At 51.7% G+C, this 14,238-nt stretch overlaps 1 protein-coding gene across 1 annotated transcript in view; it reads left to right on the top strand.

Annotated features, from left to right (window-relative positions):
• Positions 1 to 1,507: 1,507 nt before the first annotated feature.
• The window catches only part of LOC146797257 (semaphorin-3A-like), a 366,005-nt gene continuing 353,274 nt past the window's right edge, over positions 1,508 to 14,238 (top strand). Inside the window, exon 1 of the mRNA XM_085624230.1 lies at positions 1,508 to 3,255. Coding sequence (XP_085480356.1) covers positions 3,150 to 3,255 — 106 coding nt within the window. The 5' untranslated portion in view covers positions 1,508 to 3,149. The remainder of the gene's footprint in view (positions 3,256 to 14,238) is intronic.

Genomic DNA, 14,238 nt, shown 5'->3' with positions numbered 1-14,238 from the left:
CATATGCCTGCCCGTAAGACTGGAAGTGAACTGCAGTATGGATTGTGGTGGACAGGTCCACCTGCGGGTGCTAAGACACCTGGGCTTCTAAGGTCTATCGGGCCTTCTAAGATGTAGCATCGGAATAAGCTCTGTCAGGAGTGTGGTATGGTGAACTGGTCATGAAGGTCTGAACATGGTTCTCCAGTTCCAAATTCAGCAGCTCTGGCCAGAGTGCCACATTCTCTCCCACACTGAACACCATACTGCCCCACTGAGCCCCTGGCTCCCCGTCCACAAGAGATGACAACTCCAGACGCTGATCCGCGCCCACAAGGTCTCTAACCATCAGGGACTGGCATACCTCACCCGCTGCATGCACTTCTACCAACCCTCCAGACACCTGCGCACCCCCACACATCTGCCGAAGCACCAGTGGGGGGCGCTCCTTCCCCTACCTCACCACAAAGTGCTTGTATGACCGCCTCGTTCACCTTCGAACCTCATCCTCGCTGCTGGGATTCAGGAAAGGATTCAAGGCCTGGCTCTTCAACTGACCCTCCTTCTGCGTAGGATTCGCAGCGCCTTGATACCCTCATGCGTGAGTAGCTGCGCTTTATACGTCCTGTTTCATTCATTTATTCACTCACTGTAAGTGGTCAGCTGTACTGCCTGTCACCTCTGACCCCTACGCTAGACCATTCACGAGCTGCAAGTGAACAGTCCCACAAACCGAGCCCCTGGCAGACCCCCCCCCCCCCCCCCCCTCAGAAGACCACTTGTATGTGGAGAGGTGTCTCTCACTGAGAAAACCATACACCATCTAACAAGAGGTGTCTCTCACTGAGACGAATGAGTGCGCTCTGGGGAGCGGTGCCTCCCCTTCCTCACCCCCCCCCCCCCAGATGAATGAGGGCACTCTGGGGAGCGGTGCCCGTGCCTCCCCTTCCCCACCCCCAGATCACTTGTATATGGAGAGGTGTCTCTCAATGAGACGAATGAGTTCACTCTGAGGGGCGGTGCCCCCCCAGACCTCGTGTATATGGAGAGGTGTCTCTCACTGATACGAATGAGTGCACTCTGGGGAGCAGTGCCCCCCCCAGACCACTTGTATATTGGGAGGTGTCTCTAATCGAGACGAATAAGTGCGCTCTGGGGAGCGGTGCCCTCACTCCCCCCTCACGAGACCACTTGTGTATGGCTTGAGGTCTCTCCAACGCCACCAGCACCCCCCCCCCCCCCCCCCCATGCCACCCCACAGCAGCAGGGACAGTCCGTGAGCAAAACTTCGCACTTCGAAAGAAACCGCTGTCTGTGGGAGGGTGAAGCTCACAGCTGCACTTCACACACACAGCTGCTCTTGGGCAGCACCCAATGGGGTGCAGGGGGCAGGGCCGGCTGCCAGCCGTGGGACTCTGCATGGGAGGAAGAGACAGCCCTGATAAGGCTCCGAGTGGAGCCCGCGGAGTGATAACGAGGCTGTCAGGCGAGGAGCAGCTCCCTGGAGACGGAACGGGGCTTTCTGGTGGGAGGGAGCTCGGGCCGGGCTGGGAGGGACCCCAGGAGCCCAGATCTGCACCAGAGGCCAGACCGACAGCAGGCTCTGCACCACCACAGACCTCACACAAGCTCTGCACCACATCACCACAGACCTCCAACAGGTGCTGCACCACCACAGACCTCCAGCAGGCTCTGCACCACCTCACCACAGACCTCCAACAGGTGCTGAACCACCACAGACCTCCAGCAGTGTCTGCACCACCACAGACCTCCAGCAGGGTCTGCACCACCACAGACCTCCAACAGGGTCTGCACCACCACAGACCTCCCCCAGGCTCTGCACCACCACAGACCTCCAGCAGGGTCTGGACCACCACAGACCCTCTGCACACTACAGCTGCCCAGACCTATAGATTCTGCACCAGCACATCTAGCCATAGCTGCCCAGATCTGCACTTGTATTTCCTGGACTCTCCTGGTTGTAAATCCGCACCAGTGTTTGTTGGATTCTCCTGGTTCTAGATCTGCACCTGTATTGGTTGGACTCCCTGGTTCTAGATCTGCACCTGTATTGGTTGGACTCCCTGGTTCTAGATCTGCACCTGTATTGGTTGGACTCTCCAGGTTCTAGATCTGCACCAGTATTTCCTGGACTCTGCTTGTTCTAGATTTGTTGGGCTTTTGTGGTTCCAGATCTGCGTGAGCCTCTGCTGGACTCACCTGGCTGTGCTCAAATTTGCACCGGGCTCTGCTGAACTCTCCAGTCTGTGCCCGGATCTGCACTGGACTCTCAAGGGGTTCTCCAGAGGTAGGAGGTCCGGATCTGCACTAGCCTTTGATGGACTCACCTGTCGAACCTCAGATCTGCACCAGACTCTACTGGCTCTCCTGTCTCTGACCAAACCTACACCATTGATGCTGGATTTTCCTATCTGTGCCCAGATCTGCACCCGTTTTTGCTGGGATCCGCACCAGGGTAGTTTACAGTCTGTATCCAGATCTGCACCAGTATTTATTGGAGGTTGCTGCCTGTGATCAGATCTGCACCAGTATTTTTTGGAGGTTACTGCCCGTGTCCAGATCTGCACCAGTATTTTCTGAAGTCTCCTTCGTGTACCCAGATCTGCACCAAAGTCTGATAATAATCCTATCTGAGTACAAATCTCCACCAGTGCCTGTTAGAGTCGAAAGCTCCTGCGTAGATCTGCACCAGACTCTGCTGTACTCCGGTGTCTGGCCTCTGATCTGCACCAGACTCTGCTGTACTCCGGTGTCTAGCCTCTGATCTGCACCAGACTCTGCTGTACTCCGGTGTCTGGCCTCTGATCTGCACCAGACTCTGCTGTACTTCGGTGTCTGACCTCTGATCTGCACCAGACTCTGTTGTACTCCGGTGTCTGGCCTCTGATCTGCACCAGACTCTGCTGTACTCCGGTGTCTGTACCCAGATTTGCACTAGACTTTTCTGTACTCCGGTTTCTGGGCCTGGATTTGCACTAGACTTTTCTGTACTCCGGTGTCTGGGCCTGGATTTGCACCTGACTCTGCTGTGTCGCCTCTGATCTGCCCTGCAGTTTGGACTAACCCTTGCCCCGTCTGTTTTGCACCCGTGCGGGCTCGTGCCCCTTCCAGGGGAGTTTGCACCTGTCTGGAGAGCTTCGGAACAGGCCATGGCCGGCGCCGGTGTCTGGGGGGTGCTGCTTCTCTGCACCCTGGGGTGCAGCGGGGGGCTGTGCGGGCGGAGTGAAGTGCCCAGACTGCAGCTCGGCTTCTCAGGTAAGACAGGCAGATGGACACTACAAAAGCAACAGTAATCGACATGAACAGCACTGTGTGTGCCTGATGCACGCTACATAGTTAGCACCGTGTGTAGGCGCTATAAGAATGAATTATTTGTCGTTGTACCCAGCTCAGGGGTGTTGAGGGGATCACGGAGGGGCACTCACGGATGTTGCCCCCGGCCTGCCCGTTGCTACCCCCGTCTCTGCCCCTTCTACAGCTAGTATCAGGGCTCATGGTGAAGGCAGAGACAGAGCAGAGAGTAGACAGGGGTGCACGGGGCGGGTTTGCTCTCTGAATCCCTCCCACACACACATACACTAATCCCCCAACGCCTCCGCAGACTACTGCAGGACTGTAAGGGGCTAGCTGTGGGACATGGGGTCAAGACCCCCTGTGCTGTCAGTAGGGGTCAAAGGCGTGTGACCTCACTTCCGCTACCACTGTCATTGTACTATATATAGGTGAACACGTCACTCATGCATAAAGTATCCATAAATGCATCGTAAGTAAAACTGCACACGGAGGGGTTAGGGAGGGGGGTTGGAGGGGGTGGGGGGGGGGGGGGTCAGCACTCTTGACACCCCGATGGGAGCTGCACACGGGGGCACAAGGGGGCGCTGCATTCAATTCCACCTTTTCATTTTCGAAACAATGGGGCGTGGGACTCCAGGGCAAGAAAGGGTGGATACATGGGTGGTTCTGGGAGGGTGGGTGGAACAGACATCAGGTGTGTGGGTGGACGGATGTGCCAGTGGATGAATGGGTGGGGGGAGTGATTGTTTCCTATCTGGATATGTGGGGTCGGATGGATGGGTGAGTGGATGAAAAGAAGATGGGTGGTTGAATGGGTAGATACATGCAGTGTGGATGTTGTGAGGTGGATGGGTGGATGTGAGATAGGTGGACTGATGGATGGATGACAATCACAGAGGTGATAGATGAGAGGTGGATAGATGGATGGATGAATGGATAGATGGAAGGTTGAATGGATGGGGTGGGTGGACAGATGGGTGGGTAGATGACAGACAGCGAGGTGTCAGATGAGAGCTGGATGGATGGGTGGATGAATAGCTGGGTGGGTGGATGACAGGCAGCGAGGTGATAGATGAGAGCTGGATGGATGGGTGGATGAATAGCTGGGTGGGTGGATGACAGGCAGCGCGGTGATAGATGAGAGCTGGATGGATGGATGGATGGATGGGTGGATGAATAGATGGGAGGTGGGTGAATGTGTGAGAGGTGGGGAGGTAGAAGGATGAATGGATGGATGGAAGGTGGGTGCATATACATGTCGGAGATAAGTGGATAGATTAATGCTGATGGGTGGGTGAAATTCAGTACTTGGAAGAATGGATGATTCAGGTGGATGGATGGGGGTGGAGGGTTGGAATACTAGATGGTCCAGTCTGGGGTGGCGTCTGTTCTCTGGTTGCTCCACCCCTGTTTGAGAGCATCTCCCCCCCCCCCCCCCCTCCTCAGCCCCATGGCCCCCCGCCAGTGTTCTCTGGTTGCTCCACCGCTGTTTGAGGGCACCCCCCCCCCCCCCTCTCTCAGCCCCATGGCCCTCCGCCAGTGTTCTCTGGTTGCTCCGCCCCTTCTCGTGAGTCCCAGCCAGTAGCTGATGTGAGAAAGAGCTTCTCTCCCCCCTCTCCTCAGCCTCATAACCCTCTACCCGTGTTCCCTGCCTGCTCTACCTCTTGTCGTGAGTTCTCGCCTGTTGATGGTGTGAGAGAGAGCACCTCTCCCATCAATCCTTAGCCTCATAACCCTCTACCCGTGTTCCCTGCCTGCTCTACCTCTTGTCGTGAGTTCTCGCCTGTTGATGATGTGAGAGAGAGCAGCTCTCCCCAGGGGCGTAGGAGACACTAAAATTCTGGGGGGGACAGGGACAACCTTGTGCACTTTCCAGTGACCCTATACAAATCACCGCCCGTTAAACAAATACAATCGCATACTTTCGAAGTGAAATATTGAGAAAAGCAGGCATGTAGTCACAGTTTGCATGTATGCTTTATTGTTATTTACATTCATATAGTAATGAGACCGAATGTTTTAAAAAAACATATATATGAATCTTGCATCTTAATGCACAAAGCAAACAAAGGCCGCTGACTTAGGGTGGGGGCATCGTGTTTGCAAGTGCATTAGGGTTTGAAAAGTACCTGCTGCTGCATTCCTGGTCTCCAGCAATTTTCAGGCAACAATAAAAATGTGAAGATAACTTTGGTTATTAATGTTCTTTTTTTGAGAGAGATCGAAGGCTTGTCTAGTGAAAGTTTTAATTCAATAGGTCAGTGAGTTACTGCTTTTGTCTGAGATATTCTTTTGGTATTTGAAGTTTATAAGTTAAAATCCTAACACTGAACAGTGAGCTATTAACCGTCATCAAAGAGCTGCATAAAAACTTCAATGTATAGATTAGAACGTTATGGTTTTTCCCGAGTCTTTCCCTATCCTAATGTTGGAAAATGGGTTCATTAGGATAGAAATCAATTCTGATTATTGAAGAGAACCCCCCAACCATGGTGTTATGATTTACATTCTGAGTTTGTGTTTCTCTAGTGTTGCAAAGCCGCCCTGGGCACTCCCCAACTTTTTGCTGACTGGTACTGGTGGTACCTGACTGACTGACCCTGGACTCTGCCTAAACAGCCAGTGCTATTCTGAAAGAGGCACTTAAAAATACAGTGAAAACACCTACATACACTAGGGTGCACTATGGGTTAGGGTACCCTTATGATTGGCATGACCTCTCCTATAAGGCCCTAGTACATAATAGGGCAGGGGGATTAGAACTACTTTTAAGTCCCTAGAATATAATAAGGCATGGCAGTTGAGAGGCCAGCAGCCCTTTCTGCGCTTGCATGTGTGCACTGCTGAAGCGTGAGGTCAGTTTAAAAGTAGCCCTGTGTTATAGGGCTGCTTTTAAAATGCAAATTGTGCCCAAACTCGACTTTTGGGTTTGGGGAACTTACAAATTTATCAACTACAATGCTGGGGCAAAATTAAGTGGAAAAATGTTTTCCACTTAACTATGGCTGTATCATATTTGCCACATAATACATCATCTGCTGCATAATCTAACGATTTCCTCCAAAACAATTTTGTAGCTCAAACGGATCCCAAATTACTAAAAGAAATGTGACTTGTGTTGCTGTGAAGTTTAGGGCCCTTTGCAAAGGTTAGTAAATAAAACAATTCCTAAGAAAACAATTGGTCCCAGACACTCCTAATGACACTCAAATTAATACCTGTAGGAGAGTGTAGTATGCAATCAATTCATACAACCGAAAATGTATAATGTAAAGGCACATTCAACAGGGAAATCTCATAGATAAGAGGCCAACCAAAGTCAATTAAATTGCAGACATCAATTTATTTCCCGCTGAATCATATTCATAAAATGCAAACTTAGGGGCTGACTTCGATGGCAGGCGGACTTCAGTACCACCGCCATCGAATCAGGGAATGGGACCGCTGGCCTTCAAGGTGGAGGCCCCACGATAGGCATTACAATGCGACTGCCACTACGGTGTTCGCAGTGCCTATCTTTTACATTGCAGCAGGTGCTGCTGGCTGCATCAACCGCCGCAAAGTAAAAAAAAAAGGATCATGTTAAATATATCGGTGCCTGCCACATGGTGCAGTGATATGTTGTGGGGCATCATAGATGCCCCCCAGGACCCATGTCTGGGGCCCAGGGGTAAAGGGGCCTGCTACGGGCCCCCAATGTCCCTTTCACCAGCATTTCCATGGCAGGTGAACCGCCATTGATAAGCTGGCGGGTAAGGGACATCGTAATCCCTGCTGCGGTGCATGGTAGACACCACCAGCATTGTAGGAACCACGAGCCCCTCCACCACACCGGCGGGCTCAAGAAGCCCGTCGGGTGCGTGGTGGTTGGTCTGTCCGACCGCCAGGTAACCACCCGCCATTGTAATATGGCGGGCTGTGACGCAGTCACCAATGGCGGTGGGACCGCCACCGACGGGGTGACGTGGTGGTCCCACAGCCATTATAATCACCCCCTAAGTTTGGTGTGCATGCAAATCCTACATTGCCAACCCCTGGCAAGTTGCACTGCTAGTGCTGGAAAAAGGCCAATGGAGGTACCAATGGGTGAGGTGGACTGGCCTCAAGGGTCTTGTGACCTCAGTGACAGATTCACTGTCGATCTAGGATGTGCTTCTTCATATGCCTGCCCATAAGACTGGAAGTGAACTGCAGTATGGATTGTGGTGGACAGGTCCACCTGCGGGTGCTAAGACACCTGGGCTTCTAAGGTCTATCGGGCCTTCTAAGATGTAGCATCGGAATAAGCTCTGTCAGGAGTGTGGTATGGTGAACTGGTCATGAAGGTCTGAACATGGTTCTCCAGTTCCAAATTCAGCAGCTCTGGCCAGAGTGCCACATTCTCTCCCACACTGAACACCATACTGCCCCACTGAGAGAAACTCGCACTGCCTTCAGCTACAACTCAATTGTGCTTCGACTAAATTCAAATTATGCACAAGACAACAGTAAAATGCTGCCTGAAAAAAAATGAATAACACCCTGGAAAAAGCAAACACTCATAGGGAATGCAAGAATAAGCAAAGCATGTGAACTGTAATCAGAAAAAAACATGGTTACCTTAACGGTTTTAAACTCATTCTTCAGAAATCAGTAAGTGATTTTGCCTGAAAAGTTCAAGACATGGCTACAGGACCAGGAAGGGACCCCTTTCAATGTCCATTTCTTATATCCTTTCAAAATGTATGCAGTTTGGTTTAAAAAAGACCACATCCCCAAACACAGAGCCGCATTTTATAAGCTAAAATAATTAAAAAGTTGAAAACGATCATATTAAACGTTTCCACTCTACCCATCAACCAGGTATTGCAGTCCCTTTAGGAATGGCACACTTACCCACCCTGGGAGAACAATGTTGTTCAAAGAAAGAAGATAAAAAGAAAGTAGCGCTTTCACTGGCAAACTCTGTAAAGTGGCGCTAATGTGTGTGGGTGTAAATAACAGTCTGGCCTGTCTGCTGACCACTCTGTATTGCTCTATTTAGGTATTTAACTATTTTTTCTCTCCATTCCGAGGTTTTTCTTTTCAATAGAAAACGGTCAGAAAATGAGGACATTTACAGCCAAAGTGTTCAGCCTTTTTTGGATCAATTTCACAGGGGAACAAATAAAGAAAAGGAGAGGCAAGAGAGAGGACCTTAAGAGCTGCCTCTTGAAATCAGCACGCAAGCAGGAGCGAGACAGAGACAGAACGAGATGGAGGAATAAAGAGAGGAGGGCGGCCGCCAGAGGCAGATCAGGAGTAGTGGACACGGTCCTTGCCATGAAGGAAAAGAGACAGCGTTTATTTTTTCTCCGTTCTCTGCCCTTCCCAGAACGGCTGAGCCTTCCTGCAGCAGAACAAAAGGCAGAGGGCGGGTGGCCTCTGACTCCAGGCAGGTCAAGTGCAGGGCCCTTAGGTAGCGCTTTCGCGTGCTAATGGCCCTGCGATAACAGAAGGGAGAGGGGAAATTCCTTTGTCCCCTCGTCCCCCCCACCCATGTCCCCCGTGTCCCCCCCACTCCAAAATCTGGGGGGATATATCCCCCGCGTCCCCCACACTTCCTACGCCCATGCCTCTCCCATCGATCCTTAGCCTCATGCCCCTCCGTCAGTATTCACCGCCTGCTCCGCCCCTTCTCGTGAGTCCCTGCCGGTTGCATTTCTTCTTCCGCCTCTCCTCACCCTGATAGAACCCGTTTTCAGGTTTACATTTCTCTAAATCCCATACGAGAAATTGAAAACGAAAATTAAAAAATTGAAAGCAAAAGAACCAACTTATTTAATAAAGTTTAGAGAGTGTCAAAGTAATTTGGGGACCACTTGCTGTTCATTCCTGTGTGTGTGTGTGTGTGTTTGTGGTATGTGTGTTCATTCCTGTGTGGGTGTGGGTGGTGTTTCAGTTCAATCCTGTACATGTGTGCAATTTTGCTGTTCATTCCTGAATGTGTGTGGTATTTCTGTTCATTCCTGCATGTGTGTGTTTGTGGTATTTCTGTTCGTAGCTGTTTGTCTTGTATTTCTGTTCATTCCTCTATGTGTGTGTGTGTGGTATTTCTCTTTATTCCTCTGTGTGTTTGCGTGTTAATTCCTGTATATTTGTGTGTCATTTATGTCCATTCCTGTGTGTGTGTGTGGTATTTCCGTTAATTCGTGTGTGTGTGTGGTTTTCTGTTCATTCCTGTGTATGTGTGTGTGGTATTTCTGTTCATTACTGTATGTGTGGTATTTCTGTTCATTCCTGTATGTATGTGTGTGTGGTATGTCTGTTCATTCCTGTGTGTGTGATATGTCTGTTCATTCCTGTGTGTGCGTGTAATATTTCTATTTATTCCTGTATGTGGTATTTCTGTTCAATCCTGTGTGTGTGTGTGTGTGTGGTATTTCTATTCATTCCTGTATGTGTGGTATTTTTGTTCATTCCTGTGTGTGTGGTATTTCTGTTCATTCCTGTCTTGTGCCTGTGTGTGTGGTATTTCTGTTCACTCCTGTATGTATGTGTGTGGTATTTCTGTTCATTCCTGTGTGTGTGTGTGTGTGTGTGTGTGGTATTCCTGTTAATTTCTGTATGTATGTGTGTGGTATTTCTGTTAATTCCTGTGTGTGTGTGGTATTCCTGTTCATTTCTGTATGTGTGTGTGTGGTATTTCTGTTCATTCCTGCATGTGTGGTATCTCTGTTAATTCCTGTATGTGTTGTATTTCTGTTCACTACTGTGTGTGTTTGTGTGTGTGTGGTATTTCTATTCATTCCTGTGTCTTTGTGTAATTTCTGTTAATCCCTCTATGCGTGTATGTGTGTTTGGTATTTCTGTTCATTCCTGTATGTGTGTGTGTGTGGTATTTCAGTTTATTCCTGTATATTTGTGTGTGTCTACTTTGTCCATTCCTGTGTGCATGTGTGTGCCATTTCTGTTAATTTCTGTGTGGGTGTGTGGTGTGTCTGTTCACTCCTGTATGTGTGTGTTTTATTTCTGTTCACTCCTGTATGTGCGTGTGATATTTCTGTTCGTTCCTGTATGTGTGTGTTTTATTTCTGTTCACTCCTGTATGTGTGTGTTTTATTTCTGTTCATTCCTGTATGTGTGTGTGTGGCATTTCTGTAGCACCAACCCAGTCGAAAGGACCAGCTTCAGGATTTCACCCCTCATCAGCCAGGCTAGATTGATTCCAAAGGCATGGAGAGCAGGGGACCCATGTATGGGTATACACATCCCACTTGGGGTAAGAAATTCAAAATAAAAATTGATGGACAGAATGTTGAACAATGTCAAACATTCACCCCAGTACAGATATGTAGGCCTAAATGCATCGACTGGGGGTGAGTGTCTGAAAAGTTTCAGATCTCAGTCCATCATCTCCTTGTGTTTACTTTGTTCGCCCTAAGTTGGCAGGGTATGCCCAGACGTGAGTCCCTTGCTCACTTTGCCACTGGATTCAAGCTAGCCTGGCTGATGAGGGGAGTTACCCCGAAACCTGTCCCAGGATGCTTGTTTCCAGTTCAGGGAGGACTTGGCCTGGCAGTTCCTGCTGGACTGTTCCCATGAGGCACAGGGTCAAGACCGATTTACATATGGCTGGGTCTGAACTGAGGTGGCAAAGTGAGCTAAAGAACGATGATGGATTCAAGCCAGATCTAATAGTGACTGGGAGTGAGTGTCTGAAAAGTTACAGCGCTCGGTCCATAATCTCCTTGTGTTTGCATTTTCACCCTGGGCGGCAACTAGACATGTGTGATACCTCCAGACATTATTGCCAAAAACACCTTGCGTGCTCGGATTTTGAGCCTATCATTCCAATGCTATATGTGAAACAATTACAAGTCCCAATCAGCAATGTTTTGTGGCTAAAATACCTTCAGTGCATGAAGATCGTTCACAAGACTTGGCGCTCTGTACATGTTTACCAGTTTATATGTTGCAGTTATGGTTTTTAAAAGCGCAGTCAAACACATGAGTGCCAACAAGCTAATTTCAGAACTGCCTCTGGGGCTGTAGGGGGCACTCCACTCTCTGGGTGGTAGGGGGCACTGAAACCTCTGAGGCTGCAGGGGGCACTCAATCCTCTGGACCTGTAGGGCATACTCAAACCTCTCAGATAGTAGGGGGCACTCAAACCTCTGGGTGGTAGGGGGCAGTCAAACCTCTGGGGCTGTAGGGGACACTCAAACCTCTGTGGGGGTAGGGGGCACTCACACCTTTGGAGCTGTAGGGTACACTCAGACTGTTGGGGCTGTAGGGGGCACTCAAACCTCTGGGTGGTAGGGGGCACTCAAACCTCTGGGTGGTAGGGGGCACTCAACCTCTGGGGTGGTAGGGGCACTCAAACTTCTGGGGCTTTAGGGTGCACTCAAACCTCCAGGGCTGTAGGGAACACTCCACTCTCTGGGTGGTAGGGGGCACTGAAACCTCTGGGGTTGTAGGGGGCACTCAAACCGTTGGACCATGTTGGACAGGCCACATGAAGGGCTTGCTCCCTCCCCGCATGACAGGGCCCAAGCCCCGGCCCTCCAGGTGTTACCCACAGAAACAACCCGCACCCCGTCTCCAGACGGAACTCCTGCCCCCGGACATCTATGTATCATGGGGCCGAACCACTACCGGCTCCCTCGGCCGGACCGGCCGCCATCTTGGACACTGCACCACGAGGCCGCGTGGCCTCAGCTCGACCCTAACCCTGGGCCTGGCCAGGCCCCGACATCCCGGCACCACCATCCACCCAGGAGGTGAACGGACCACTTGGCAGGTCGATGGGAGAAAGAAGTGTCGATGGCTCTCCCCCGCCAGGTGCCGATCGCCCCCCAGCTCCCCCGGGCGCTGGCTCCACCCCCCTGCTGGGTGTCTGGACTCCCTCATCCCGGACCTCCCGACCTCCAAGTGCGAGGGTCCGGACATCAAAGGGCGCCAGACCTATAACTAGGGCAGCTCCAGAGCAGGAAGGCAGTTGTATCCTGGAGTCGAGAGACACCGAGAAGAACTCATCCTTGACGGACTACCGGCGCTGCCGTAGACCTGCCTTGTGAACTATCGTCCTGCCTGCTGGCGCTGCCGCGGCCTTCTGCATCCTCCATCCTCGTCGGGACCTGCTGGCGCTGCCGCAGACCGTTGCAACTACTACCTTTGTCGGGACCTGCTGGCGCTGCCGCGGACCGTTGTAACCACCACCTTCATCGGGACCTGCTGGCGCTGCCGCGGACCGTGTAACGACCACCTTCATCGGGACCTGCTGGCGCTGCCGCGGACCGTGTAACGACCACCTTCACCGGGACCTGCTGGCGCTGCCGCGGCCCGTCCAAGCTAGAACACCGAGCTCGAGGATTGTGAGCTATCCATCATCGCATCTACCAGATTGGTAACCAGACTGTCCCGCTACCCCCTTTCCCAAACCAAGAGACTAGAATCGAGGGGACCCCTGAGTCCAGACCTCCTTGTACCATTCCATCGTACCTAAGAAATCGCTTATAAAGAACGTTAAACCTTATCCTTGTGTGGTGTACATCTGTGGGGGGGAAGTTACTCGTCTGTACGATCGCTGGAGACGGCTCTCCCCGGAGACCTCTCCCCTTGTCCTCGGCCGACCCTCCCGGTCCGTCTAACATTGGTGGCCAGCGGCGCGATCCGAATCAACGCGTAATCGTACAGAGAGTAGCTCACCCCACGACAAAACCACAATGTCAACCAAAGAGAGCGGATCCACCGAGAAATTCTAGATGGAGAAATTGGAAGAGTACAGCCATCGTGAATTGAAACAATTCTGCATGGAACTAGGCATTGCTACCACCGGCCTGAGTACCAAAGACGATTTCAAGCACGCCATTGAGTCGTGGGCAGAAACCGGGGCCGCCAGATCCCCGGACCGAAACATTGCAGCATCAGAGAGGAACGCCACGGCTCCCGAGGAGCGAGGAACGGGCCTCTCGCAGGAAGAGATCCAAGAAAGAGAAAAAAACAGACTACATGAGTTAGAAATGGCACGGCTCAAAATGGACGGTGAACTAAAATTAGCCGAGCAAAAACTGAACCTAGAACATCTGCGGCTCCGAGAAGAACGGGAAGAAAAACAGAGGCAGAGAGAGCTCGAAGAAAAGAGATTAGCATACGAACACGAGCGCAAACTGGCAGAAATAGACCTACGGAAGCAGAACAAAGAACCGGAGGTGCCCGAGCGACCGCGCACCCCGGGAGCGACAGAAAAGAAAGTCCACATCCCCAAGGATGTCGTTCGAGAGTATGTCCGAGAGGACGACATACAACAGTGGTTCAAGGCCTACGAGATCGCCATGACCTCCCACCGGATCGATCGAAGTGACTGGGGAGCCGGTCTATGGGGGAGGTTCATCAACGAAGGCCGCGATGCCCTGCTACAGCTCCCAGACCATCAGATGTCATCCTATGACCACATGAAGGCTGCCCTCCTCACCCGATATGGGCTCACACCCGAAATGTACCGCCAGAGGTTTCGAGACTGCACCCGGATCCCGGGTACAACTTGGGTGGAATATGTCAACTATTTCAGCCGAGCCTTCGAGGGTTGGATCAAGGGAAGCCACGTAACGACCTACGAGCAACTTTTTAATCTCATGGTGTGGGAGCACCTCTCTAACAACTGCTTCGTCGAGCTCAGGCAGCACCTCCTCGACAGTAAATTGACTGACCCACGGCAACTCGCCGCCGAAGCTGACCGGTGGGAAAGCACCCGAGTGGGCCGGAGAGGGCCACACGAACAGAACAGGAACAACCAAGGTCAGCACCATCCCCGAGGAGGAGGAGGAGGCCAGGGACGAGGAAGAGACACCGTCCCGGCCGCTCCCGCTGCCAGCACCCCGCCCCCGGCCAGCCGGGGCAACCCCCCGATGCGTCCGGGGTTCCGAGCCAACGTCACGTGTCACCGATGCCAGCGAATCGGCCACTACGCCAATGACCCGAACT

The sequence above is a fragment of the Triturus cristatus genome, chromosome 9, assembly GCF_964204655.1.
Source record: "Triturus cristatus chromosome 9, aTriCri1.1, whole genome shotgun sequence".
NCBI lineage: Eukaryota > Metazoa > Chordata > Amphibia > Caudata > Salamandridae > Triturus > Triturus cristatus.
This window is presented reverse-complemented; position numbering and strand designations above follow the sequence as displayed.